Source organism: Hippoglossus hippoglossus, chromosome 5, assembly GCF_009819705.1.
Source record: "Hippoglossus hippoglossus isolate fHipHip1 chromosome 5, fHipHip1.pri, whole genome shotgun sequence".
NCBI classification, from domain to species: Eukaryota; Metazoa; Chordata; class Actinopteri; order Pleuronectiformes; family Pleuronectidae; genus Hippoglossus; species Hippoglossus hippoglossus.
In genome coordinates, this window is record NC_047155.1 from 21,080,074 (window position 1) to 21,107,666 (window position 27,593).

The window sequence follows — 27,593 nt, forward strand, 5'->3', positions numbered from 1 at the left end:
ATATGCAGCATATCAATAAATAACTAAACAAAAAAAACGTAGACAAGCCAACTTTATTGAACAATACATACAAAAAGATTCAGGGACAAATACAAAATCATTTAAAAGCGATCCGCTGCATTCATTCTACTCAGGACCTCTAAACGTTCATTCACCATTCTCTGCTGGGCTCTCCTGGCTGTTGTCGTCATTGTCTGATTTTTCATCATTTAGGAAAGATAAAGAAGATTAGCAAGGCCTAGTGACCTTTAAAATGTCCAAACCTTAACAGATTTGATGGAAATACAAGAGGCTGGAAACACCAAAGTTATCTACATGTATTTTAATCGGGGCTTTCTGCAGAAAGGATCAACACAGAGAGTCACAAGGATCTCAGAATGAAGATGGAGAACAGTCAAATGCAAGGATCTTATATAGGAGGACTAAGGCTGTCTCTCAGAACCAGTTCAGACTGGTTCTGTAGGCGCAGGTTGAGAGAGGAATCTAAACACAGACAACTGATTTACATATGTTTCCTTTGGAGATAAGCAGACATACATTCAGTTCTTTGGAGAGTAAATAAGTGGCTAAAGGGTCTGACAGTTTTCAGGTCAACACAGTTCAGACCATAAAACAGTTCAGGTCATAAAGTATTTGGACAGGTTGTATATGTATGTAGATACAGGTCATAAAAGTCTTTAGACAGGGCTGCAAAAACTTACTTTCCAACTACAAAATAGTTTTCAACCACACTTAGTTCATTTTTCCAATACACAGATTAAACATTTCCTGGTTTGTTGTACAGCACAACAGCTACTGAGAATAGAGAACATAAAGACAACACAAACATGGTACCAACGCATGCCCTTGTTTACTCACTCTCGAGAGTCTGCTGTAGTTCCTGTATGGTACTCAGTAGCACGTGGAACTGCTTCTTCCTTAACTCCAACTGAGTGAGACAAAAGGGATTTGAAACAATTTAAGTAAAATATTACTGTTGATTGAAGGCACTGAGAGGTAGAAAAGAAGAGAGGATAATTGTATTTGTTTTTACCTTATCATCCACATTCTCCTTGATGTGAGACAGTTGCTGGAGTTCTTTGTCAAGCGCCTCCAACTGTCTGTAGGTGTTCAAAGCAAAGGGAGGTATGCATTATTATTATCACCACATACTAAGTGGATGTATGAAACAAATGAAACAATATTTGAATGAAACAAGACACAGGCCGACTTACTTTAATGTCTCGTGTCGGTCTGGGTGCTGCTGGATAACTTTGGCTAAAGCATCATACTCTGAAGAGAAAGAAGAAATAAAGGACATGAAACTTTTTTGCTAAATTTTACCGACCCTGATTCTCCATCAGCACTAGCCCCACTTGAAGCCGTCATAGGCAAAGACAATGAGTCAGAGCTTCGTTCACAGAGTTGCTGTAAAAGAAATTCCTGCCCCATCAGTCAATGATGTTTTGAAAGCCCCGGAGTTAGACTTCAATGAAAGGGTCAATAAAGAATAACTTTTACTGAATGGTTTCGGTACACGGAGTGGCAGTCCAGTAACAAACACAATATTCCAATAAGTGTCGGGCAGCAGCAGAAGTCGAAGGAGATCCAGTCCAGGTTCGGTACACAGGTGAGGCAGTCCAATAACAAACACACAATTCCAATGAGTGTCAGGCAGTAGCAGGGTTGGGTGAAGATCCAGTCCAGGTTCGGTACACGGGTAGACAATTGTTGAACAGGCAGAGGTACCGACAGGGAAGAAGCAAAAGCGGAGTCGATTACACAGGCCGGGGTCGGAATCACTAGAAACTTAATTAACATGGAAATCGCTGGGACGCTTGAGACACGGGGAAACAAAGACGAACTGGCAACGCGACACAGGAACACACAGACTAAATACACTAAGTGATGAGGAACAGGTGCAAACAATCGGGGAGGAGCAGACAATCAACAAGGTGGAGAGATTTTTTTATTAAATGTTTATCATACCCTTTTTATTTTACTTGTGATTTTACTTTTGATACATATAAATTTGGAATTGAACTGAAACCTGATGTTATTCATTTTCCAGGTATTTGATGGCCTGCACTGGATAAAACATGAGGAGATCAGAGTTACTAAATTCCCCCGGCTGTGAAATGTTGTTGATATATTTCAACACAGAACTGAAACTAGAATAACAGTCAGTAGAGAGCAGTGGTAGTAGTAATAACAATGGTGTTATTTCTGAACTCAGCACAGAGGGGAACACATTTACTGTCATAATGAGGCCATCTATTGGCTGCAGTGCATCACTACCACAATCATTCTGTAGCGTATGCTCCTTTAAGAGCAAGACAGCATCAACACAGTGATGTTAATACACAGTCATACATCAATGTGTTGTATATACTAATAAATGAGAGGGTACAATAGGAGATTCCGTGTACACACTCTACACAATGTCACAAATACTGTAAATCTCAAATATTTATTTTTAATGTCACAACATGTATGCACTTGTACTTTAGTATTTCCACAAAATGTTCAGGGCTGGCCCCCGAATGCCCAAGCCAGGCAACGCCCATTATGTTCAAGCCATAGACTTTAGGTAAAGATGGACAACATGACAGCTCCCCGAAGTGAAGCCAAAGTGTCTCGATTGCCCCCTGTGCCTGGTTGTGGTATAGATTATAAACCCCACCTCCTCTATGTTAGTGGATGGTGCATGGACCAAACTAAAAGTCCAAGTCCACGTTAAACAGATTTTTCTGAAAGCTAGTTTCTGTCGAGTCAGGTAGTTTTTATGACATTAATAGTAATATAGTAATGAACTATTTATCAACCACCACCCATCCTCACCACCTTCTACAGAGGCACCGTGGAGAGCATCCTGGCCAGCTGCATCACTGTGTGGTTCGGGAATTGCAAATCAGCAGAAAGGAAGACCCTACAATGCATAGTAAGGACAGCTGAGAAGATCCTCACAGTCTCTCTCCCCACCATCCATTTTCAAAACACGTTGCACATCCTTCCATCATGAAGGACCCCTGCCACAGACTGTTTGACCCAATGCCATCAGGTAGAAGGTTTTGCAGCATCAGAACCAAAACCGTTCGATCGATGATGACGGATCATGACTCCATATCGTTCCGTCACTTTAACCCTGATGTCCTGACTGTGCGCGTCACGTTACGTCTCGTGTTGTGTGAAGCAGGGGAATGCAAAGTAGACGTCAGTCCTGTACGTGTCCTAGTCACTTGTGATCAGTGCTGGTGTTTGTTGTTAAAGTGTAAAGTGAGCGCAGGTCAGAGGAGAAGTGAGGAGGAAACAGACTCCGACACATACAGGACGACCGGACCTTTAATGAGCGGCTTCCCTGCTCTGCTGCGCCCCGCCCACAGTCAGTAGCTCATAATTATGAGATACTAAATCATAGTTATGATAAAGGATTTTTATACACAGTGGCGGAAATGGGCTTCCATATTAAACAGACCAGATTTACGCAGAGTAAATATATCATGAGTGGTCATTTCCATCTATGTGAACGAACATCCTGCATCGGCTGCTGGTTTATGAAAGTTAAGGAAACGAAACCTAATTTTGATTCCGCCTCACTGCCAATATATGAAAGACTGTATGTGACGGAAGCACCACACCATCTCTCTTTCTCAGCATCGCACGACCAGCTGCTGTCTCTGATTCCTTCTTTAGTTCTGTCTCCACCGCAGACCAGGAGTCCCGACCATGAACAGTCTGAACGAACAGTATGAGGAGAAGGTGCGTCCCTGCATCGACCTCATCGACTCGCTCCGCTCTCTGGGTGTAGAGAAGGACCTGGCGCTGCCGGCCATCGCCGTCATAGGAGACCAAAGCTCGGGGAAGAGCTCAGTGCTGGAGGCGCTGTCAGGGGTGTCCCTGCCAAGAGGAAAAGGTGCCGTATATTCCCTGGAAAACTACACAATTGTTCGCTCATGTGTCACAAAATAATGCATTTGTTTGAAGGGATAACTTAACTCTGCACACTCTGCACACTTCACTTAAACATTTAAATTCACTCATTATCTGAGAAACGTGGACCTGCAGAGTTGTTGGATGTTCAGTTTCCTTCTCTAAGTGGCAGGGCGTTTCAGGACAAATAAACTTCATAAGCTTGTATTAATTCAGTTTAATGTAGTTTATTGGTTTGAGTGTAGATAAGGAAATGTTCGTTTTTTTTTAATTCAATGGTTGTTTATGGCTATGCATGTTTATTGGTGGATTTACAATGGACATGAACCAATATTACATGAAAGGGCACGTTATTATTGTACCTGTACAATTGTACACCTAGACATATAAGCCTGGGGCGAGGCGTCGACGTAATCGAGGTGCTGGATTACGTAAATACGTCGACTTGCGTTAGAATTTACTTCACTGAACAAGAGAAAGTGGTAACAAAGAGAACAGTTAAAGCTGTTTGGTTGTTAATGTTTGTTGAGTTTGTTTATATGTGTAATATAGTTATATATTAAGAAGAAATGGGTAGTGTCAAACTTCATCTTTTTATTTATTTTTTCAAAAATTAAGCACTTTATTTCATTTTTGCGTTATTTTACTTGAAACGAGAAAATAACTTTTATTTTATTATTATATTATTATTAGAGTACCCTCCAGTTCGGTGTGAAAATTAATAATATACTGTACATTGTTGAAATACTATTGAGTTGTACTTTCTTTATTTATTACAGTCAGTTTTTGACTTCATACAGACATTGATACAACTACTAGGCTACTTTAAGATCAAAGGTACTTGAATTTAACTTTGGTTTTCATTCATTTTGTTGGACAGGTTAATGTAGATTTTATTTTGGAGAGATATGGGACTGTAAAAGGCTGATTAGCAGTTCAGACTGGGCTATTTTTCATCCGGAATAATGCCTTGCAGTTCATACTTTGTTTGTTGTCAGATTTGTTTGTATTTGGAAGATGAGAAGATGATTAAATACATTAAGTTAAATAAGTTTTTTTAATTGTATTTTTGATAAATTCATAATATATAAATCAAGTAATACAAAAGAATCTTTACTTTAGGTGCAGTACCTCTACTGGGACCCTTCTTGTTATAATCGTTTTTCCACCCTGTCCGCAAAGTGTTCATTGTCACTTTGGAAAAAATATAAATAAAAACAAGGAATAGGATAATACACACAATATCAACTAGTGATGGCGACATGAAGCTTCATGCAGCATTGAAGCTTTCCATCCAATTGGTTCACTCATGGGCCGAAGCTTCATGGTGCTTCATTTGCTCTACTGTGCCATCAAGTGGACAATAAATGTAAAACAGGCAGAGTGATTATAATGACACCATGGCTTTGGTGTGTGAAGCTTTGAATTGAATAAATGAATGAATGATGTTTGTGATGCCAATACATCAATTATGAACGTATATGGTAATGGTATATACGTAATATGGTGTCTGTCTTTATGATAAAATAGCGGGGTCGAAAGGGAAAGTGGAAACAAATTGGGCAGAGGGTTGTGATGTGAATGTGTTTGTGTTACTTGGTTTGTGACTGTGCTTATGTTACTAGGGACAACATGTAACACGTGAACTAGGGACAACATTTTATTTATTTTTATTGAAAAATAAAAATAAATCCACAGTGCTGGGTTTCAGGCGGTTTCTTTTTTTTGCAAACAAACGCACAATAAAGTCCCAAGTCCACAAAATGTGAGGGGGGGCTTTGAACATCCTCACATACGTCATGAACACAAGCCTCGATACGCGCTTCACAAAAATCTTCCTGGATTACTCAACACACGCTTCGAAGCCTCGACACGGAAGAACACATCACTAATATCAACCTTAACCCCTACATTGAGGAAAAGACTAACAGTATTAACAAAATTTGTGTTACTGTGAATAGTAAAGTGAGTAGGATATGAACTGATCTCCAAAAGGCATATAATTGAAAATGCTTTTCAACATTTTAAGCAAGATTAGTCGATTGTTTTTTGCACAATTTTCGAGTGAAAAGAGAGAGCACTGTGCAAAAGTTCAGACAGCCCAAGAGATTGGAGCTGTTTTGTCAGTTTGTAATGGGATGTGATTAAGAAAGAGCAGTTAACGGTAACAATGGAGGTCAAGTTGAGGTCATAAATACACTTTCCTAAATACATATTCTTTATAAATGTCTGTAAACACTGTAGAAAGCACCTGCATAACTAAGATAATTTAAAATAGATACTTTTTACTCTATGGATTATTACAGATTGCACTTAAAGTGGCCCTGGAGTGTCTTAGTGTTGTTGTCTTACTGTTAGTGTCTTTTGTGGATGCCTGGACCGTCACTGAAGAGTTGCTCTGCCACATCAGGGGTCACATACAACTCATATTCTTTTAAGTGTAACCAAACATCCAGATATTGATCTCATTAAAAAGAGGTTGTACTGTATGGAGATTTCAGATAAACCATAAGGAGTTACCCACACACATTAAGGCACTGTTTAACAAAGCCAGTACAGATTACAGTATAGCAATTTTAATCTGTTCCCAAAACATGAGCCTTACTCCTAAACTATAAATAATAATATAGAATATTCTGTTCTTTGTTTAACTACACTATATTTATTTTTACTATACTATATTCATTAGGTGTCGTACGACCATTTACATGTTTGTGCATGCGTACATCAAGAACGAGGGCTGGGCAGGGGCTCTCTGGTTCTGCAGGTCAATGATATTGCATTATCCACTCACCAATATGCCAATGGAGAGGTGGGTGAAGTGTCCACAAAATACTTAAAGAGTTTCAGGGATAAACAGCGTTGCAGCCAAATCCAATACAATTGAAGTAAAGGGGGACCACTTCTGCAGTTCCCGAGAGTGAGCTGCAGTTACTGCAGCAGTAACTAGCGGGAGGATATCAGAGGCTAAAAACATGGTGCCTCTGTTTCGAGTCGAATTTGAATGTCAGGGCTCATTTTCTGGTGAACTATCCCTTTAAGGGAAACTTTTATTTTATTATATTTACTATGGTAATTTAAATTTTGACCAGATTATTGTGCTAAATGAAAAGTAATTTGTGTCTATGTCATCTGAGATGGCATCCTACTTTCACCAAGCCCAATTTATCCATTACCCCTCTCTCGTTATTCACTCATTAATAACTCAGGCATAGTGACAAGATGTCCTCTTGAACTGAAGATGAAGAGAAAGAGATCAGGAGACGATTGGTACGGAAAGATAAGCTACAGGGACTACGAGGAAGAGATACATGACCCTGCAGATGTGGAGAAAATGATTCGAGAAGGTACAGTACACCACATTTTTTTATGTTACTAATAACAGCAAAGAATTGAAGGAGCTATTGCATTTTCTAAGGTCTCATCTTTCATCGGCTTGTCCAGCCCTTCGGTTATTGTCATATATCACATCCCTTCTCTCCAGCTCAGGATAAAATGGCTGGGGCCGGTGTGGGGATCAGTGATGACCTGATCAGCCTGGAGATCGCCTCTCCTGATGTTCCAGACCTGACGCTCATTGACCTGCCTGGAATCACCAGGGTGGCTGTATTGGGACAACCAGAGAACATTGAACACCAGGTATTCTGGGTCCACAAAAACTCTGTCAACACGTCTCACAGGGACAAACTCTTGTTGAGTCCTGAGTGTTGTCTCTGAATTATCCAGCTGAACCAGGCTAAAACCTTTGGCCCGATACTACATCTCAGAAATTACTTCTCATAGACTTTAAGGCTACATCCATTCTACGTAAATGGTATTTTGAAACTAAAACGATCTCTGTACTAGGGCTTCACAATATATCGAAAATCTATTGTCATTGCAATATCAACGTGCGCAATAGACGTATCGCAAAAGATGGCAAAACTGCAATAAATGATATTTCATGCGCCATGCATTCACGCTCTGCATGTCAATATATTTGGCCAATCAGATGGAGCCTTGCGGCCCTAGATGATAAATTAAAGACATTCAGATCATTGATGGGTTTTTCCGTCAGTGAATCATCGTCTCAAGAAGAGAATAGAGAGAATTCAGAGATTTGCCTCGCTCCGCCTCCTCCGACTAAATTCTAATGTGGAAACTTCTAGTAATCGCATTTGACCCGGGTCAGATTCATTGCTATGAGCGGTTGATTATATAAAAGAATTGCGAAGCTTATTTATGATACCAGAACCTGAGGGAAAAGTATGTGTGTCTCTCTCTCTCTCTCTCTCTCTCTCTCTCTCTCTCTCTCTCTCTCTCTCTCTCTCAGCTGATGTCTCTGACTTGCTACAGTTTCAAAGTTAATTTGTTTGTCGCCACAATATCAACACTGATCATCACATAATGATCGATATTTTATAAATGAGTTAAATTAATAACCCCCCTCTCTCTTTTCCTCGCTCTCACACACGGCCGAACACATTTAAACTCAATCTGGGTAAAAACAACAGACTTTGTAAACTTAGTAAATGTATGTGGAGCTGAAGTTACTCCGATAACCGTGTGGACGCCAGGCTTGTTCCTAGCAGAGTTGATTGGTTTTCAAACTAAAACATGGTAGTGTGGATGTAGTTCTGTAATATTCATTCATTATGTGATAAAAACATTCTCAAGCACAACAACGTTGATCGTTGAAAAACAACATGAATCAATACTTTCAGATAAAGAGACTGATCCGCACGTTCATCACAAGACAAGAAACCATCAGCCTGGTGGTTGTCCCATGTATCGTGGACATTGCAACCACAGAGGCCTTGAAGATGGCACAGGAGGTGGATCCCAATGGAGAGAGAACTTTGGGTAAATACATTGGAGTTTTACAAAACGTTGGTCAAGCTCTAGGGGAAGTTACTCAGCTCTCGGTTATTTCACTCTGTCTCTTTCAGGTATTTTGACCAAGCCTGATCAGGTTGACAAAGGAGCAGAGGAGTCTGTGATTGACATTGTTCATAATGAGGTCATCCCCCTGACGAAGGGCTACATGATCGTCAGGTGCAGGGGTCAGCAGGAGATCACAGAGAAAGTGTCTCTGACTGAAGCATTAGAAAGAGAGAAAACCTTCTTTACAGAACATGCACATTTCTAGTAAGTTCGTTTTTGGGGTAATGCTACAAAATATGTATATGGTAAAGTGTTGACAGGTTCTGTACTATGTACTCAGTCGCTGTTAATTTCTGCTGTAGCACCCTGTACAATGAAGGCCTTGCCACAGTTCCTAAACTGGCTGAGAAACTCACAATTGAGCTGGTGCATCACATTGAGGTGAATTTGTATTATTGTTTTGTTACAATTATAGTATAAATTATGATTTGTCAAATTTGGTAACAATCATTTGACCCCTGCTGTGTTATTTTCAGAGATCTCTCCCTCGACTGGAAGAACAGGTCGAGGAGAAACTGGCACAAACACAGGCAGAGATGGAGAGATATGGCAGTGGACCCCCATCTGACCCAGCTGAGAGACTCGCATTCCTGATTGATGTGAGAGCTTCCTCATGCTCTGTAATATTTACCAGGCAACACAAATACTCACAGCCACTATTTCTGCACAACTTGTTAACAGCTGTTTCTGCTGTCACACGTGGAGTCTAGAAAGTAACAGCGTTCACTCAGGATGCCATCAGTCTGGCTGCAGGAGAGGAACTCAGATGTGGAGACCATCTCAATGTCTTTTCTATGCTCAGAAGAGAGTTTGGGAAGTGGAGCATGTGCCTGGACAAAACGGGACACAACTGTGAGTGTTTTATTTCTGTCTGGTGTATAGCTGTCCATCAGCAGGACTCAGAAATAAATATCTGTTAATGTGTCATAGTTAACATTAAGATCGAGAAAAAGGTGGAGGACTATGAAGAGAGGTACCGTGGAAGAGAACTACCGGGCTTCATCAACTACAAGACGTTTGAGGTCATGGTCAGTGAGCAGATGAAACAGCTGGAAGAACCAGCTGTCAAGAAACTCAAGGATATTGGAGGTAAATGATTGAATATAAGACAAATGCATTGTGTTTTTCTGCATTCTGTTTGCCTCAGTGGAAATCAGGCTGCTGCATTTCCATTTCCTCCAGATGCTGTTAGGAGGGTGTTCTTGCAGCTGGCCAGCAGTAGCTTCACTGGATTTCCGAACCTCATAAAAACAGCCAAGGTCTTCTATAAGTTTGATATTGACATTCTTATAATTTGATCTTCATTGTCAGTAACATGTTGCATGTCAAAATCTAATTTTCCAGGCAAAGATTGAAACCATAAAGCAAGAAAAAGAACCCATTGCAGAGTCCATGCTGAGAACCCAGTTCAAGATGGAGACGATGGTTTACTCCCAGGACAGAACCTACAGCAACAGTTTGAGTGAGAGGAAAGAGGAGAGCGAGGAGGAAGAAAAACGTATGAAAAAGAGTACTAAGTGCTACATGGATAATCATGCAACACTTCAGGAGTTGATCTTACACCTTAGATCATATTACAGAGTAAGTTTTCATTGAGGGTTAATGTTCATGAACAAATACGATGAGTCAGGTTTAGATAGAGGTCTGTTTTTTCCCAGCAACTGTTTTTGTCTGTCGAACTTTTCTCATATATGTCTATTATATTTCAGATTGCCAGTCAGCGTCTCGCTGACCAGATACCGCTGGTTATCCGCTACCAGATGTTGCAGCAGTCTGCCGTCCAGCTGCAGAGGGAGATGCTGCAGATGATTCAGGATAAGGAGAATTTCGAGTTCTTGCTGAAGGAGGACCGGGACATTGGTTCCAAGAGAGCTGCTTTGCAGAGTCGCCACAAACGCCTCATGAAGGCCCGAGCGTACCTGGTGAAGTTTTAATGGAGGTTAATTCCTGCATTACTCTACTTTGCAACAGTCATTTTTTTCTGAGAGAAACATCGGTCTCTTTAGCTATGACTTATTACTAAATTACCCAAACCTGAGGAGAGGTGCGGATGCAAGTGATAACTCTGTTTATCACTACGAGCGACACATTCCAGTCTTTTAATACATTGTTACTAGCATCAAAATGCTACTTAGAGCTGCTTTAAAGAAAACTCTGATCAATTCATGCTTAACTGATTTGTTTCATGTCACAGTAGAAATCTGTTTTAACTTAACTACAATCCAGTGAACCACACTTTTAGTTTGTGTTACTGTAAAATAAATGCCTGTTACTGTCTTCTTGATCGATGTGGTTAACTTTGGACATGAAACTTACTCACGACTATACTCAATTAAAAAACACGTACTTTGACTACTCCTGGTGGTTTCACACAGGAACTTGTAAAAACAAAATCCCATCTGGAGGAGATGACATTAATAGAAAGCTGATTCAATAATAATAACATCCTACTCGGTAACTATTAACCAATACTGGATTTTACCAATTACCTTTTTTCAATCACTTATATTTGTTATTTATATCAGTCTAATGTGCTGTATGTCTTGCATACATGAAATCCTTGTTGGCCTGGAAATCTTGGGTAATCATTCTCAACAAAGGGAGAGACAATTTCAGTTCTATGTGCCGACATCTAAATATGCAGCATATCAATAAATAACTAAACAAAAAAAACGTAGACAAGCCAACTTTATTGAACAATACATACAAAAAGATTCAGGGACAAATACAAAATCATTTAAAAGCGATCCGCTGCATTCATTCTACTCAGGACCTCTAAACGTTCATTCACCATTCTCTGCTGGGCTCTCCTGGCTGTTGTCGTCATTGTCTGATTTTTCATCATTTAGGAAAGATACAGAAGATTAGCAAGGCCTAGTGACCTTTAAAATTTCCAAACCTTAACAGATTTGATGGAAATACAAGAGGCTGGAAACACCAAAGTTATCTACATGTATTTTAATAGGGGCTTTCTGCAGAAAGGATCAACACAGAGAGTCACAAGGATCTCAGAGTGAAGATGGAGAACAGTCAAATGCAAGGATCTTATATAGGAGAACTAAGGCTATCTCTCAGAACCAGTTCAGACTGGTTCTGTAGGCGCAGGTTGAGAGAGGAATCTAAACACAGACAACTGATTTACATATGTTTCCTTTGGAGATAAGCAGACATACATTCAGTTCTTTGGAGAGTAAATAAGTGGCTAAAGGGTCTGACAGTTTTCAGGTCAACACAGTTCAGACCATAAAACAGTTCAGGTCATAAAGTATTTGGACAGGTTGTATATGTATGTAGATACAGGTCATAAAAGTCTTTAGACAGGGCTGCAAAAACTTACTTTCCAACTACAAAATAGTTTTCAACCACACTTAGTTCATTTTTCCAATACACAGATTAAACATTTCCTGGTTTGTTGTACAGCACAACAGCTACTGAGAATAGAGAACATAAAGACAACACAAACATGGTACCAACGCATGCCCTTGTTTACTCGAGAGAGTCTGCTGTAGTTCCTGTATGGTACTCAGTAGCACGTGGAACTGCTTCTTCCTTAACTCCAACTGAGTGAGACAAAAGGGATTTAAAACAATTGAAGTAAAATATTACTGTTGATTGAAGGCACTGAGAGGTAGAAAAGAAGAGAGGATAATTGTATTTGTTTTTACCTTATCATCCACATTCACCTTGATGTGAGACAGTTGCTGGAGTTCTTTGTCAAGCGCCTCCAACTGTCTGTAGGTGTTCAAAGCAAAGGGAGGTATGCATTATTATTATCACCACATACTAAGTGGATGTATGAAACAAATGAAACAATATTTGAATGAAACAAGACACAGGCCGACTTACTTTAATGTCTCATGTATCTCAGGAGGATGTTCAGTGCATACAGTTCCTCAGCAAACACATCAAGCAGAAGGAGGACAGACACAGACTGAAATGCCCCCCCCCGTTCAAGAGTATCAGTCAACCTTTGCTACCAAACAAGAAACTAGCCACTGTTCGCCTTCAGTGTTTGAATAAAAGGTTAAAGGCTAATAAAATAAAAGAGAAAAAATGTTTAAGTCAACGACAGGCTAGCCAGTGTTGCATCAGTCCAGGAAGCTGAGAAACTGGTCGTTGAGGCGCAGGACTTGTGCAATAATGGAGGACTACGCCTTCACAAGTTCAACTCAAATCGAAATGAGGTCCTGGACTGTGTGAGCCCCTCAGAAAGAGCACCACCCATTGAACCTTTTGAGTTGAAGATGGACATTATTCCGACGGAGCATGCACTTGGTATTCAGTGGGCAATAGAAAAAGACACTTTTGGCTTCAATATCAGATTAAAAGACCATCCCTCAACTCCCCAAGGTATATTATCAGTTGTAGCTGCTCTTTATGATCCACTTGGGTTCATCGCCCCAGTTGCCCTACTTGGAAAGTGTATACGGCAAGACTTATTTCGCAGAGGCGTTGGATGGGATGATCCCTTGCCTGAAGACTTGAGATCCCGGTGGGAGGAGTGGAAGGTCGGCCTTCTGAGGCTAAAGGATGTTGCCATTTCAAGATGTTACCACCCACTAGACTTTGGCAACCTAATCAGAACAGAGTAACATCACTTCTCTGATGCCAGCAGCAAGGTAGACGGGGCCTGCTCATACCTCAGGTACAAGGATGACCAAGGTAGAGTGCATTGTAGCCTCGCAATGGCCAAGGCAAGAGTCGCACCAACAAAGGTGACAAGCATCCCGAGGCTGGAGATCTCTGCGGCTGTAGTGGCAACCTCCCAAGGAATCATGGCTACCAGCACGAGTGGTTGACCAATTCCAGAGAGCGATGGTCCCGTTTGTCGGGTCAAGGTTCAAACAGGAGAGCAGAAAGCAACAAAAAACCAAGGTCTTTCATCCAAACCCTCATTCGTCGAGAGACCCGTCTAGAAACTGGTGCTCCTCCTCAAGAGCAAATAGTATAAACAGGTTGCACATAGATAATATCACATGCATAACACCCCTAGATATTTTAATTTAAAGGGCAATTAGATATGGTCTAGAAATCCTGTATAGTACAGTTGAATTGTTTATATCAGGATTTGGTGGGAGTGTAACTGACTGCTAACCTGGTAGGTTATGCAGATTGTTTGATTTATTATTTGTGTTGGGTTTATTTTGTTCTTTATGTTCAAGTATGTATCTTGTTATTTAAATTAGTAATTTGTTGTCCTTTTAACGTAGCGACTGACCTCTCGTAAATGCCTGTAGCTTTCACGGAGCGGACCGATATGATAACACACAAAATCCCTCGCTTCCGGTCCGAGCCTGATAAAACACCTGCTGTGCAGCGGTGTCTTGATGATGGTAGCAGCGGAAATGGCAGAACAGCAGCTGTGCGGATCATACGGACGTATCCGATAAGAAGATTGCATTACTCCTCGTTTAACACCCCTCGGCGAGCGGAATGAGGTATGAAGCAGGTTTAATTCCCTTTGCTAGAGTTAGTGCGGAATGGGAGTCTCTTAGTCACGGCGTTAGCCGATCTTTGTTTACGTTGACGGCACACAGCGGGTGAGTCGGGTTCATTTGAATGCGCTTCAGCGTTACTTCACATTAACCCGTCAAACTTCTCTTATGTGGTAATTTCTTTGTTTAACTGATGTTTAGGTATTTTAATAGTTGTATTTGTCTTTTATTAAATGATTATGTTGTACTTATGTTATCTTTCTAGTTTTACGGTGTTTCTACGGTGCCATGGTGAAATGTTTGAATAAAGAGCCGTGACGCATCAGCTTGGAACTCCCTGCGTCTTGCTTTGCCAGCCAGGGGCTGTTACAACTACAGTCAGCCACATATCAAGAAGCCACCCAACGCTTTCATGATCTTCAGGAAGGAGCAGAGGCCCGTTGTTGTGGCCGAGCTACAAAACGGTGACTCTGCCATTGTGAACACCATCCTTGGACAGAGAGTAAGATTCACATGTTTTCTGCCATCATTCATCAAGCAGCGTCTGAGACAACATTATAAAAATGTTTCTCCAGCTTCGGTTCTTCACATCTTGACAAATTTTTTTTTGAATTTAGTGTCACAGGACAAAAAAAGCAAATCTGAATTCAAACAGAGGTTTTCCAGCATTGTGTGTCGCAAATTCACTGTGGGATCTGTGTGTGGCTGTTAATAAGTTGTTATGTAGTTACATGTGTGTTGTTGTGTGTCCACAGTGGAAGGCCCTGTCAAAAGACCAGCAGGCCAAATATTACAACCAAGCTGAGATGGAGAGGCAGCTCCATGATCAGCTTCACCCTGAGTGGTCAACCAGTAAAAATGACGTATGTATGCTCACATACAACTCGTACATGTTCACATCATTACGCTAAATGATGCAAAGAGTTTTATCAGCTGATCAATTGTAAAGTCTGTTTGTTTGTGATTCCGTGTAGGGGAAAAAGAGGAAGCGGGTGAGAAGGAATGTTCCCACCCGGACTAAATGACTGTATTCGTCCATGGGACACTTCAGCAGGGGAGTTTGAGTCCTCCTCCCCTTTATTTTTATATATACACTACCGTTCAAAGGTTTGGGGTCACCCAGACAATTTCGTGTTTTCCATGAAAACTCACACTTTTAGTTATCAAATGAGTTGCAAAATGAATAGAAAATATAGTCAAGACATTGACAAGGTTAGAAATAATGATTTTTATTTGAAATATAAATTTTGTTCTTCAAACTTTGCTTTCGTCAAAGAATGCTCCATTTGCAGCGATTCCAGCATTGCAGACCTTTGGCATTCTAGCTGTTAATTTGTTGAGGTAATCTGTAGAAATTTCACCCCACGCTTCCTGAAGCACCTCCCACAAGTTGGATTGGCTTGATGGGCACTTCTTGCGTACCATACGGTCAAGCTGCTCCCACACCAGCTCAATGGGGTTGAGATCTGGTGACTGCGCTGGCCACTCCATTACAGACAGCATACCAGCTGCCTGCTTCTTCCCTAAATAGTTCTTGCATAATTTGGAGGTGTGCTTTGGGTCATTGTCCTGTTGTAGGAGGAAATTGGCTCCAATCAAGCACTGTCCACAGGGTATGGCATGGCGTTGCAAAATGGAGTGATAGCCTTCCTTATTTAAAATCCCTTTTACCTTGTACAAATCTCCCACTTTACCAGCACCAAAGCAGCCCCAGACCCTCACATTACCTCCACCATGCTTGACAGATGGCGTCAGGCACTCTTCCAGCATCTTTTCACCTGTTCTGCGTCTCACAAATGTTCTTCTGTGTGATCCAAACACCTCAAACTTTGATTCGTCTTTCCATAACACTTTTTTCCAATCTTCCTCTGTCCAATGTCTGTGTTCTTTTGCCCATATCAATCTTTTCTTTTTATTGGCCAGTCTCAGATATGGCTTTTTCTTTGCCACTCTGCCTAGAAGGCCAGCATCCCGGAGTCGCCTCTTCACTGTAGACGTTGACACTGGCGTTTTGCGGGTACCATTTAAAGAAGCTGCCAGTTGAGGACCTGTGAGGCGTCTATTTCTCAAACTAGAGACTCTAATATACTTGACTTCTTGCTGAGTTGTGCACCGGGGCCTCCCACTTCTCTTTCTACTCTAGTTAGAGCCCGTTTGTGCTGTTCTCTGAAGGGAGTAGTACACACCGTTGTAGGAAATTTTCAGTTTCTTCGCAATTTCTCGCATGGAATAGCCTTCATTTCGAAGAACAAGAATAGACTGGCGAGTTTCACATGAAAGTTCTCTTTTTCAGGCCATTTTGAGAGTATAATCGAACCCACAAATGTGATGCTCCAGATACTCAACTAGCTCAAAGGAAGGCCAGTTTTATAGCTTCTCTCACCAGCAAAACAGTTTTCAGCTGTGCTAACATAATTGCACAAGGGTTTTCAAGGGTTTTCTAATCATCCATTGGTCTTCTAAGGCGATTAGCAAACACAATGTACCATTAGAACACTGGAGTGATAGTTGCTGGAAATGGGCCTCTATACACCTATGTAGATATTTCATTAAAAACCAGACGTTTCCACCTAGAATAGTCATTTACCACATTAACAATGTATAGAGTGTATTTCTGATTAATTTAATGTTATCTTCATTGAAAAAAACAGTGCTTTTCTTTGAAAAATAAGGAAATTTCTAAGTGACCCCAAACTTTTGAACGGTAGTGTGTATATATATATTTTTTTATTAAATGTTTATCATACCCTTTTTATTTTACTTTTGATACATATAAATTTGAAATGGAATTGAACTGAAACCTGATGTTATTAATTTTCCAGGTATTTGATGGCCTGCACTGGATAAAACATGAGGAGATCAGAGTTACTAAATTCCCCGGCTGTGAAATGTTGTTGATATATTTCAACACAGAACTGAAACTAGAATAACAGTCAGTAGAGAGCAGTGGTAGTAGTAATAACAATGGTGTTATTTCTGAGCTCAGCACAGAGGGGAACACATTTACTGTCATAATGAGGCCATCTATTGGCTGCAGTGCATCACTACCACAATCATTCTGTAGCGTATGCTCCTTTAAGAGCAAGACAGCATCAACACAGTGATGTTAATACACAGTCATACATCAATGTGTTGTATATACTAATAAATGAGAGGGTACAATAGGAGATTCCGTGTACACACTCTACACAATGTCACAAATACTGTAAATCTCAAATATTTATTTTTAATGTCACAACATGTATGCAGTTGTACTTTAGTATTTCCACAAAATGTTCAGGGCTGGCCCCCGAATGCCCAAGCCAGGCAACGCCCATTATGTTCAAGCCATAGACTTTAGGTAAAGATGGACAACATGACAGCTCCCCGAAGTGAAGCCAAAGTGTCTCGATTGCCCCCTGTGCCTGGTTGTGGTATAGATTATAAACCCCACCTCCTCTATGTTAGTGGATTGTGCATGGACCAAACTAAAAGTCCAAGTCCACGTTAAACAGATTTTTCTGAAAGCTAGTTTCTGTCGAGTCAGGTAGTTTTTATGACATTAATAGTAATATAGTAATGAACTATTTATCAACCACCACCCATCCTCACCACCTTCTACAGAGGCACCGTGGAGAGCATCCTGGCCAGCTGCATCACTGTGTGGTTCGGGAATTGCAAATCAGCAGAAAGCAAGACCCTACAATGCATAGTAAGGACAGCTGAGAAGATCCTCACAGTCTCTCTCCCCACCATCCATTTTCAAAACACGTTGCACATCCTTCCATCATGAAGGACCCCTGCCACAGACTGTTTGACCCAATGCCATCAGGTAGAAGGTTTTGCAGCATCAGAACCAAAACCGTTCTGCAACATCTTCTTCCCCCAAGCTGTCAAACTCTCTTAAACACCCAGCTGCCATCCACCACATAGTGCCCCCCCAACACACGCACACACACCACTACCCCAACCTCAACAGACCTTGTCAATAAGGTATTTCATACTATTATTAACCACTACGTATACTATGTATCCTTTAGAAGTCTCTTTAAACCCTTATAGCTCTGTCTTGTGTTTACATATTTGTTATGTTTTATATATTGTGTGTTTTTTCGGTATATATGTTGGGTTTAACACTGCACTACTTCTTTAACGCCATTTTGTTCAGCCGTATACTGTGTATGTGGATGACTGACAAAAAGTTGACTTGACTTGACAATAATTTCAGTCAGTGAGCACTACATGCTATTTCTGAAATTGTTATATGACATGTGTCTTTGTCTCTTCCTGCCCTTTCACTAATCACTCTAGTTGAATGTTTACAGAGGATCTTGTTCTCCACTTACAAAACATTACAATTTTAAAAAGTAGGATCCACCTACATGTGCATGAGCCATTCATAATGCTGGTTGCAGCATGAATACATTCATTAGTTAATGCTTTATTAATGTTGTCTTGCTGGTAGTATTTTTGTGTTTGCCAACTGGATTTTTTGTTAATTTCTTTAAAATAACAATGACAGTACAGTTGGTCGTTATTTTACATGATATCATGTACAGATGGGCATGATGCAGGCTTGGTCTCAAGCTTTGGGCATCTGTCACATGAAAAGTGAAAGTAGCTCCAACACAAAGGAAGAGAAATGAAAGTCAGGGAAATGAGAACTAAGTAAGGTTTCATTTTCTCTCCTTGTCAAATTTGACTCGGTAATATAATATAAACATTATGACATATTCTTTAAAGTAACAGTTTAGTTCCTTTGATGATCCAAAATATTGTTCCTAATAGACAAGTAGTGCACAAGTGTAAACCTTGTGGTAATGAGTTGAATGACGTTGACTAAAATGTTAAACATAATTGGGTGATAATATATACAGTCAAACCTGACCAGATCAAATTTGGAAGGTGTCATTATGTGCTGACATGAAAAAACGTCCAACAGGATAAAAACAATATTCTGACTAAACTTTGACTTTGCTTAAAATGTGCAACATAAATATAGTTGACAAAGTTACCATTTACATAATCCATCCATCTGTGATTCTTTGATCAATTATGACTTTGTATCTATCTCATAATTATGAGATACTATCATTATTATGACTTAGTATCTCATTATTATGACTTAGTATCTCATTATTATGACTTCGTTTCTCATTATTATGACTTAGTATCTCATTATTATGACTTAGTTTCTCATTATTATGAGATCCTTACTGCTACTCTGACCGCAGCAGAGCAGGGAAGCCATGGTTGAGAGACTGCGGTCAAGCATCCGCCTCTCGTGTTTACATTGTCAAAACAGCCGACTGTTGTTTCTCGCGTGCGCAATTAATTTTACATTTACGGTAATCGTTGTGAAGCGGTTCTGAGGTTTCGAGGAGCTGTTTTTTTCCTCGAAGTACTGACACTGTGTAGTTTTTGACTAATCCTGTGTCAAAGTTCCCTCCACAAAACAAGAATGAACTTCTTCTGCTACATTTGATGAAGGATAAAAAGCTTTTTTACCATAAATTCTTCATGAAACTGATATTGTTGGACTACGAGTTAGACTACTGCCACAAATACTATGACGTACTCAAAATGTGTACTTTCTGAATAATCCTATGTCAAAAGTTCAAACCCTATCCTAACAAAAGATAACACTCTTCCTGACGTTGGTGAATGCCAGGGTCTGTCTGCGGGACTGTGCTTTTCTGTGTGTTTTTGTGTGTGTGTTCGTCTCTGTCCCGCTTCACACAAACTGATAATCACATGTGTTTAGTTATTAATCGATGATGACGGATCATGACTCCAGATCGTTCCGTCACTTTAACCCTGATGTCCTGACTGTGCGCGTCACGTTACGTCTCGTGTTGTGTGAAGCAGGGGAATGCAAATTAAACGTCAGTCCTGTACGTGTCCTAGTCACTTGTGATCAGTGCTGGTGTTTGTTGTTAAAGTGTAAAGTGAGCGCAGGTCAGAGGGGAAGTGAGGAGGAAACAGACTCCGACACATACAGGACGACCGGACCTTTAATGAGCGGCTTCCCTGCCCTGCTGCGCCCCGCCCACAGTCAGTAGCTCATAATTATGAGATACTAAATCATAGTTATGAGATAAAGGATTTTTATACACAGTGGCGGAAATGGGCTTCCATATTAAACAGACCAGATTTACGCAGAGTAAATATATCATGAGTGGTCATTTCCATCTATGTGAACGAACATCCTGCATCGGCTGCTGGTTTATGAAAGTTAAGGAAACGAAACCTAACTTTGATTCCGCCTCACTGCCAGTATATGAAAGACTGTATGTGACGGAAGCACCACACCATCTCTCTTTCTCAGCATCGCACGACCAGCTGCTGTCTCTGATTCCTTCTTTAGTTCTGTCTCCACCGCAGACCAGGAGTCCCGACCATGAACAGTCTGAACGAACAGTATGAGGAGAAGGTGCGTCCCTGCATCGACCTCATCGACTCGCTCCGCTCTCTGGGTGTAGAGAAGGACCTGGCGCTGCCGGCCATCGCCGTCATAGGAGACCAAAGCTCGGGGAAGAGCTCAGTGCTGGAGGCGCTGTCAGGGGTGTCCCTGCCAAGAGGAAAAGGTGCCGTATATTCCCTGGAAAACTACACAATTGTTCGCTCATGTGTCACAAAATAATGCATTTGTTTGAAGGGATAACTTAACTCTGCACACTCTGCACACTTCACTTAAACATTTAAATTCACTCATTATCTGAGAAACGTGGACCTGCAGAGTTGTTGGATGTTCAGTTTCCTTCTCTAAGTGGCAGGGCGTTTCAGGACAAATAAACTTCATAAGCTTGTATTAATTCAGTTTAATGTAGTTTATTGGTTTGAGTGTAGATAAGGAAATGTTCGTTTTTTTATTCTATGGTTTATGGCTATGCATGTTTATTGGTGGATTTAGAATGGACATAAACCAATATTACATGAAAGGGCACGTTATTATTGTACCTGTACAATTGTACACCTAGACATATAAGCCTGGGGCGAGGCGTCGACGTAATCGAGGTGCTGGATTACGTAAATACGTCGACTTGCGTTAGAATTTACTTCACTGAACAAGAGAAAGTGGTAACAAAGAGAACAGTTAAAGCTGTTTGGTTGTTAATGTTTGTTGAGTTTGTTTATATGTGTAATATAGTTATATATTAAGAAGAAATGGGTAGTGTCAAACTTCATCTTTTTATTTATTTTTTCAAAAATTAAGCACTTTATTTTATTTTACGTTATTTTACTTGAAACGAGAAAATTATTTGTTGTCAGATTTGTTTGTATTTGGAAGATGAGAAGATGATTAAATACATTAAGTTAAATACTTTTTTTTAATTGTATTTTTGATAAATTCATAATATATAGATCGAGTAATAAAAAAGAATCTTTACTTTAGGTGCAGTACCTCTACTGGGACCCTTCTTGTTATAATCGTTTTTCCACCCTGTCCGCAAAGTGTTCATTGTCACTTTGGAAAAAATATAAATAAAAACAAGGAATAGGATAATACACACAATATCAACTAGTGATGGCGACATGAAGCTTCATGCAGCATTGAAGCTTTCCATCCAATTGGTTCACTCATGGGCCGAAGCTTCATGGTGCTTCATTTGCTCTACTGTGCCATCAAGTGGACAATAAATGTAAAACAGGCAGAGTGATTATAATGACACCATGGCTTTGGTGTGTGAAGCTTTGAATTGAATAAATGAATGAATGATGTTTGTGATGCCAATACATAAATTATGAACGTATTAATATGGTGTCTGTCTTTATGATACAATGGCGGGGTCGAAAGGGAAAGTGGAAACAAATTGGGCAGAGGGTTGTGATGTGAATGTGCTTGTGTTACTTGGTTTGTGACTGTGCTTATGTTACTAGGGACAACATGTAACAAGTGAACTAGGGACAACATTTTATTTATTTTTATTGAAAAATAAATCCACAGTGCTGGGTCTCAGGCGGTTTCTTTTTCTTTTTTTTGCAAATAAACGCACAATAAAGTCCCAAGTCCACAAAATGTGAGGGGGGGCTTTGAACGTCCTCACATACGTCATGAACACAAGCCTCGATACGCGCTTCACAAAAATCTTCCTGGATTACTCGACACACGCTTCGAAGCCTCGACACGGAAGAACACATCACTAATATCAACCTTAACCCCTACGTTGAGGAAAAGACTAACAGTATTAACAAAATTTGTGTTACTGTGAATAGTAAAGTGAGTAGGATATGAACTGATCTCCAAAAGGCATATAATTGAAAATGCTTTTCAACATTTGAAGCAAGATTAGTCGATTGTTTTTTGCACAATTTTCGAGTGAAAAGAGAGAGCACTGTGCAAAAGTTCAGACAGCCCAAGAGATTGGAACTGTTTTGTCAGTTTGTAATGGGATGTGATTAAGAAAGAGCAGTTAACGGTAACAATGGAGGTCAAGTTGAGGTCATAAATACACTTTCCTAAATACATATTCTTTATAAATGTCTGTAAACACTGTAGAAAGCACCTGCATAACTAAGATAATTTAAAATAGATACTGTTTACTCTATGGATTATTACAGATTGCACTTAAAGTGGCCCTGGAGTGTCTTAGTGTTGTTGTCTTACTGTTAGTGTCTTTTGTGGATGCCTGAACCGTCACTGAAGAGTTGCTCTGCCACATCAGGGGTCACATACAACTCATATTCTTTTAAGTGTAACCAAACATCCAGATAGTGATCTCATTAAAAAGAGGTTGTACTGTACGGAGATTTCAGATAAACCATAAGGAGTTACCCACACACATTAAGGCACTGTTTAACAAAGCCAGTACAGATTACAGTATAGCAATTTTAATCTGTTCCCAAAACATGAGCCTTACTCCTAAACTATAAATAATAATATTGAATATTCTGTTCTTTGTTTAATTACACTATATTTATTTTTACTATACTATATTCATTAGGTGTCGTACGACCATTTACATGTTTGTGCATGCGTACATCAAGAACGAGGGCTGGGCAGGGGCTCTCTGGCTCTGCAGGTCAATGATATTGCATTATCCACTCACCAATATGCCAATGGAGAGGTGGGTGAAGTGTCCACAAAATACTTAAAGAGTTTCAGGGATAAACAGCGTTGCAGCCAAATCCAATACAATTGAAGTAAAGGGGGACCACTTCTGCAGTTCCCGAGAGTGAGCTGCAGTTACTGCAGCAGTAACTAGCGGGAGGATATCAGAGGCTAAAAACATGGTGCCTCTGTTTCGAGTCAAATTTGAATGTCAGGGCTCATTTTCTGGTGAACTATCCCTTTAAGGGAAACTTTTATTTTATTATATTTACTATGGTAATTTAAATTTTGACCAGATTATCGTGCTAAATGAAAAGTAATTTGTGTCTATGTCATCTGAGATGGCATCCTACTTTCACCAAGCCCAATTTATCCATTACCCCTCTCTCGTTATTCACTCATTAATAACTCAGGCATAGTGACAAGATGTCCTCTTGAACTGAAGATGAAGAGAAAGAGATCAGGAGACGATTGGTACGGAAAGATAAGCTACAGGGACTACGAGGAAGAGATACATGACCCTGCAGATGTGGAGAAAATGATTCGAGAAGGTACAGTACACCACATTTTATTATGTTACTAATAACAGCAAAGAATTGAAGGAGCTATTGCATTTTCTAAGGTCTCATCTTTCATCGGCTTGTCCAGCCCTTCGGTTATTGTCATATATCACATCCCTTCTCTCCAGCTCAGGATAAAATGGCTGGGGCCGGTGTGGGGATCAGTGATGACCTGATCAGCCTGGAGATCGCCTCTCCTGATGTTCCAGACCTGACGCTCATTGACCTGCCTGGAATCACCAGGGTGGCTGTATTGGGACAACCAGAGAACATTGAACACCAGGTATTCTGGGTCCAAAAAAACTCTGTCAACACGTCTCACAGGGACAAACTCTTGTTGAGTCCTGAGTGTTGTCTCTGAATTATCCAGCTGAACCAGGCTAAAACCTTTGGCCCGATACTACATCTCAGAAATTACTTCTCATAGACTTTAAGGCTACATCCATTCTACGTAAATGGTATTTTGAAACTAAAACGATCTCTGTACTAGGGCTGCACAATATATCGAAAATCTATTCTCATTGCAATATCAACGTGCGCAATAGACGTTTCGCAAAAGATGGCAAAACTGCAATAAATGATGTTTCATGCGCCATGCATTCACGCTCTGCATGTCAATATATTTGGCCAATCAGATGGAGCCTTGCGGCCCTAGATGATAAATTAAAGACATTCAGATCATTGATGGGTTTTTCCGTCAGTGAATCATTGTCTCAAGAAGAGAATAGAGAGAATCTCTCTCTCTCTCTCTCTCTCTCTCTCTCTCTCTCTCTCTCTCTCTCTCAGCTGATGTCTCTGACTTGCTACAGTTTCAAAGTTAATTTGTTTGTCGCCACAATATCAACACTGATCATCACATAATGATCGATATTTTATAAATGAGTTAAATTAATAACCCCCCTCTCTCTTTTCCTCGCTCTCACACACGGCCGAACACATTTAAACTCAATCTGGGTAAAAACAACAGACTTTGTAAACTTCGTAAATGTATGTGGAGCTGAAGTTACTCCGATAACTGTGTGGACGCCAGGCTTGTTCCTAGCAGAGTTGATTGGTTTTCAAACTAAAACATGGTAGTGTGGATGTAGTTCTGTAATATTCATTCATTATGTGATAAAAACATTCTCAAGCACAACAACGTTGATCGTTGAAAAACAACATGAATCAATACTTTCAGATAAAGAGACTGATCCGCACGTTCATCACAAGACAAGAAACCATCAGCCTGGTGGTTGTCCCATGTATCGTGGACATTGCAACCACAGAGGCCTTGAAGATGGCACAGGAGGTGGATCCCAATGGAGAGAGAACTTTGGGTAAATACATTGGAGTTTTACAAAACGTTGGTCCAGCTCTAGGGGAAGTTACTCAGCTCTCGGTTATTTCACTCTGTCTCTTTCAGGTATTTTGACCAAGCCTGATCAGGTTGACAAAGGAGCAGAGGAGTCTGTGATTGACATTGTTCATAATGAGGTCATCCCCCTGACGAAGGGCTACATGATCGTCAGGTGCAGGGGTCAGCAGGAGATCACAGAGAAAGTGTCTCTGACTGAAGCATTAGAAAGAGAGAAAACCTTCTTTACAGAACATGCACATTTCTAGTAAGTTCGTTTTTGGGGTAATGCTACAAAATATGTATATGGTAAAGTGTTGACAGGTTCTGTACTATGTACTCAGTCGCTGTTAATTTCTGCTGTAGCACCCTGTACAATGAAGGCCTTGCCACAGTTCCTAAACTGGCTGAGAAACTCACAATTGAGCTGGTGCATCACATTGAGGTGAATTTTTATTATTGTTTTGTTACAATTATAGTATAAATTATGATTTGTCAAATTTGGTAACAATCATTTGACCCCTGCTGTGTTATTTTCAGAAATCTCTCCCTCGACTGGAAGAACAGGTCGAGGAGAAACTGGCACAAACACAGGCAGAGATGGATAGATATGGCAGTGGACCCCCATCTGACCCAGCTGAGAGACTCGCATTCCTGATTGATGTGAGAGCTTCCTCATGCTCCGTAATATTTACCAGGCAACACAAATACTCACAGCCACTATTTCTGCACAACTTGTTAACAGCTGTTTCTGCTGTCACACGTGGAGTCTAGAAAGTAACAGCGTTCACTCAGGATGCCATCAGTCTGGCTGCAGGAGAGGAACTCAGATGTGGAGACCATCTCAATGTCTTTTCTATGCTCAGAAGCGAGTTTAGGAAGTGGAGCAATTGCCTGGACAAAACGGGACACAACTGTGAGTGTTTTATTTCTGTCTGGTGTATAGCTGTCCATCAGCAGGATTCAGAAATAAATATATGTTAATGTGTCATAGTTAACATTAAGATCGAGAAAAAGGTGGAGGACTATGAAGAGAGGTACCGTGGAAGAGAACTACCGGGCTTCATCAACTACAAGACGTTTGAGGTCATGGTCAGTGAGCAGATGAAACAGCTGGAAGAACCAGCTGTCAAGAAACTCAAGGATATTGGAGGTAAATGATTGAATATAAGACAAATGCATTGTGTTTTTCTGCATTCTGTTTGCCTCAGTGGAAATCAGGCTGCTGCATTTCCATTTCCTCCAGATGCTGTTAGGAGGATGTTCTTGCAGCTGGCCAGCAGTAGCTTCACTGGATTTCCGAACCTCATAAAAACAGCCAAGGTCTTCTATAAGTTTGATATTGACATTCTTATAATTTGATCTTCATTGTCAGTAACATGTTGCATGTCAAAATCTAATTTTCCAGGCAAAGATTGAAACCATAAAGCAAGAAAAAGAACCCATTGCAGAGTCCATGCTGAGAACCCAGTTCAAGATGGAGACGATGGTTTACTCCCAGGACAGAACCTACAGCAACAGTTTGAGCGAAAGAAAGAGAAAGAGGGAGGAGAGCGAGTCGGACGAACAACGTATGAAAAAGAGTACTAAGTGCTACATGGATAATCATGCAACACTGCAGGAGTTGATCTTACACCTTAGATCATATTACAGAGTAAGTTTTCATTGAGGGTTAATGTTCATGAACAAATACGATGAGTCAGGTTTAGATAGAGGTCTGTTTTTTCCCAGCAACTGTTTTTGTCCGTCAAACTTTTCTCATATATGTCTATTATATTTCAGATTGCCAGTCAGCGTCTCGCTGACCAGATACCGCTGGTTATTCGCTACCAGATGTTGCACCAGGCTGCCGTCCAGCTGCAGAGGGAGATGCTGCAGATGATTCAGGATAAGGAGAATTTCGAGTTCTTGCTGAAGGAGGACCGGGACATTGGTTCCAAGAGAGCTGCTTTGCAGAGTCGCCACAAACGCCTCATGAAGGCCCGAGCGTACCTGGTGAAGTTTTAATGGAGGTTATTTCCTGCATTACTCTACTTTGCAACAGTCATTTGAGAAATACAACAAATTAGTCTTCGAAGAAGTGTAGAAGGGACAGGTTGGGTTTAATGTCCTATAATGTGCACTATATTGTTACTCAAGGAAAGGTCATGAAATTCACTGAAAAAGATGCCTTTCATATATTAAACAGGATTTGAATGTTGCTTAATTTACTTATATTCTTGAAACATATTCAAAAGCAACACATTCATATTTGTTTAAAGAAAGGATTTCACAACTTGCTTTTACAGGTAATAGTACTCAATCTGTTGTCTTGAAATAAATATTGGTAGTTATGTATTGTCAAAAAACATTTTGTTATTTTGTATACAGCTTTTTACATCCAAAAGTAGAAATATTATCTT

General features: G+C 40.4%; 2 protein-coding genes and 1 long non-coding RNA gene across 6 annotated transcripts; 2 read left to right on the top strand and 1 right to left on the bottom strand.

Annotated features, from left to right (window-relative positions):
- Positions 1–38: 38 nt before the first annotated feature.
- LOC117762235 lies at positions 39–1,328 on the bottom strand. The gene is made up of 4 exons (XR_004613974.1): positions 1,215–1,328; positions 1,034–1,100; positions 755–928; positions 39–263 (listed from the first exon to the last, which is right to left on the bottom strand). It is a non-coding gene; the product is annotated as an uncharacterized LOC117762235 (long non-coding RNA).
- Positions 1,329–3,574: 2,246 nt separating this feature from the next.
- On the top strand, positions 3,575–27,336 carry LOC117762230 (interferon-induced GTP-binding protein Mx-like). 3 transcript variants are annotated; one of them, XM_034586753.1, is made up of 15 exons: positions 3,575–3,892; positions 7,119–7,256; positions 7,394–7,548; positions 8,613–8,751; positions 8,838–9,036; positions 9,135–9,213; positions 9,309–9,431; positions 9,543–9,684; positions 9,763–9,921; positions 10,015–10,091; positions 10,177–10,413; positions 10,542–10,766; positions 14,578–14,581; positions 20,200–20,204; positions 27,204–27,336. In XM_034586753.1, the coding sequence occupies exons 1-12, from the start codon at positions 3,706–3,708 to the stop codon at positions 10,764–10,766; spliced, it is 1,860 nt and encodes a 619-aa protein (XP_034442644.1). In that variant the 5' UTR covers positions 3,575–3,705; the 3' UTR covers positions 14,578–14,581; positions 20,200–20,204; positions 27,204–27,336. The 3 variants fall into 3 exon arrangements, with proteins under 3 accessions (XP_034442644.1, XP_034442646.1, XP_034442647.1); XM_034586755.1 differs by lacking the exons at positions 14,578–14,581; positions 20,200–20,204 and having other exon boundaries at positions 10,542–10,771; positions 27,204–27,218; XM_034586756.1 differs by lacking the exons at positions 14,578–14,581; positions 20,200–20,204; positions 27,204–27,336 and having other exon boundaries at positions 10,542–10,809.
- Positions 20,359–27,539, top strand: LOC117762229 (interferon-induced GTP-binding protein Mx-like). 2 transcript variants are annotated; one of them, XR_004613972.1, is made up of 13 exons: positions 20,359–20,833; positions 23,712–23,849; positions 23,987–24,141; positions 25,036–25,174; positions 25,261–25,459; positions 25,558–25,636; positions 25,732–25,854; positions 25,966–26,107; positions 26,186–26,344; positions 26,438–26,514; positions 26,600–26,845; positions 26,974–27,286; positions 27,336–27,447. XR_004613972.1 is itself a non-coding variant. In XM_034586752.1 (12 exons), exons 1-12 carry the CDS (start codon positions 20,647–20,649, stop codon positions 27,196–27,198), a joined length of 1,869 nt encoding a protein of 622 aa, XP_034442643.1. In that variant the 5' UTR covers positions 20,359–20,646; the 3' UTR covers positions 27,199–27,539. The 2 variants fall into 2 exon arrangements, 1 of the variants encoding a protein (XP_034442643.1); XM_034586752.1 differs by having other exon boundaries at positions 26,974–27,539.
- Positions 27,540–27,593: the final 54 nt, after the last annotated feature.

Coding starts and splice junctions, on each gene's coding strand:
- LOC117762229 (XM_034586752.1), top strand. CDS start 20,647: ATGAACAGTCTGAACGAACAGTATGAGGAGAAGGTGCGTCCCTGCATC. Junction 24,142..25,035: donor CAGAGAACATTGAACACCAG/GTATTCTGGGTC, acceptor CAATACTTTCAG/ATAAAGAGACTGATCCGCAC. Junction 26,345..26,437: donor GAAACTCAAGGATATTGGAG/GTAAATGATTGA, acceptor CATTTCCTCCAG/ATGCTGTTAGGAGGATGTTC.
- LOC117762230 (XM_034586753.1), top strand. CDS start 3,706: ATGAACAGTCTGAACGAACAGTATGAGGAGAAGGTGCGTCCCTGCATC. Junction 9,685..9,762: donor GGACAAAACGGGACACAACT/GTGAGTGTTTTA, acceptor AATGTGTCATAG/TTAACATTAAGATCGAGAAA. Junction 9,922..10,014: donor GAAACTCAAGGATATTGGAG/GTAAATGATTGA, acceptor CATTTCCTCCAG/ATGCTGTTAGGAGGGTGTTC.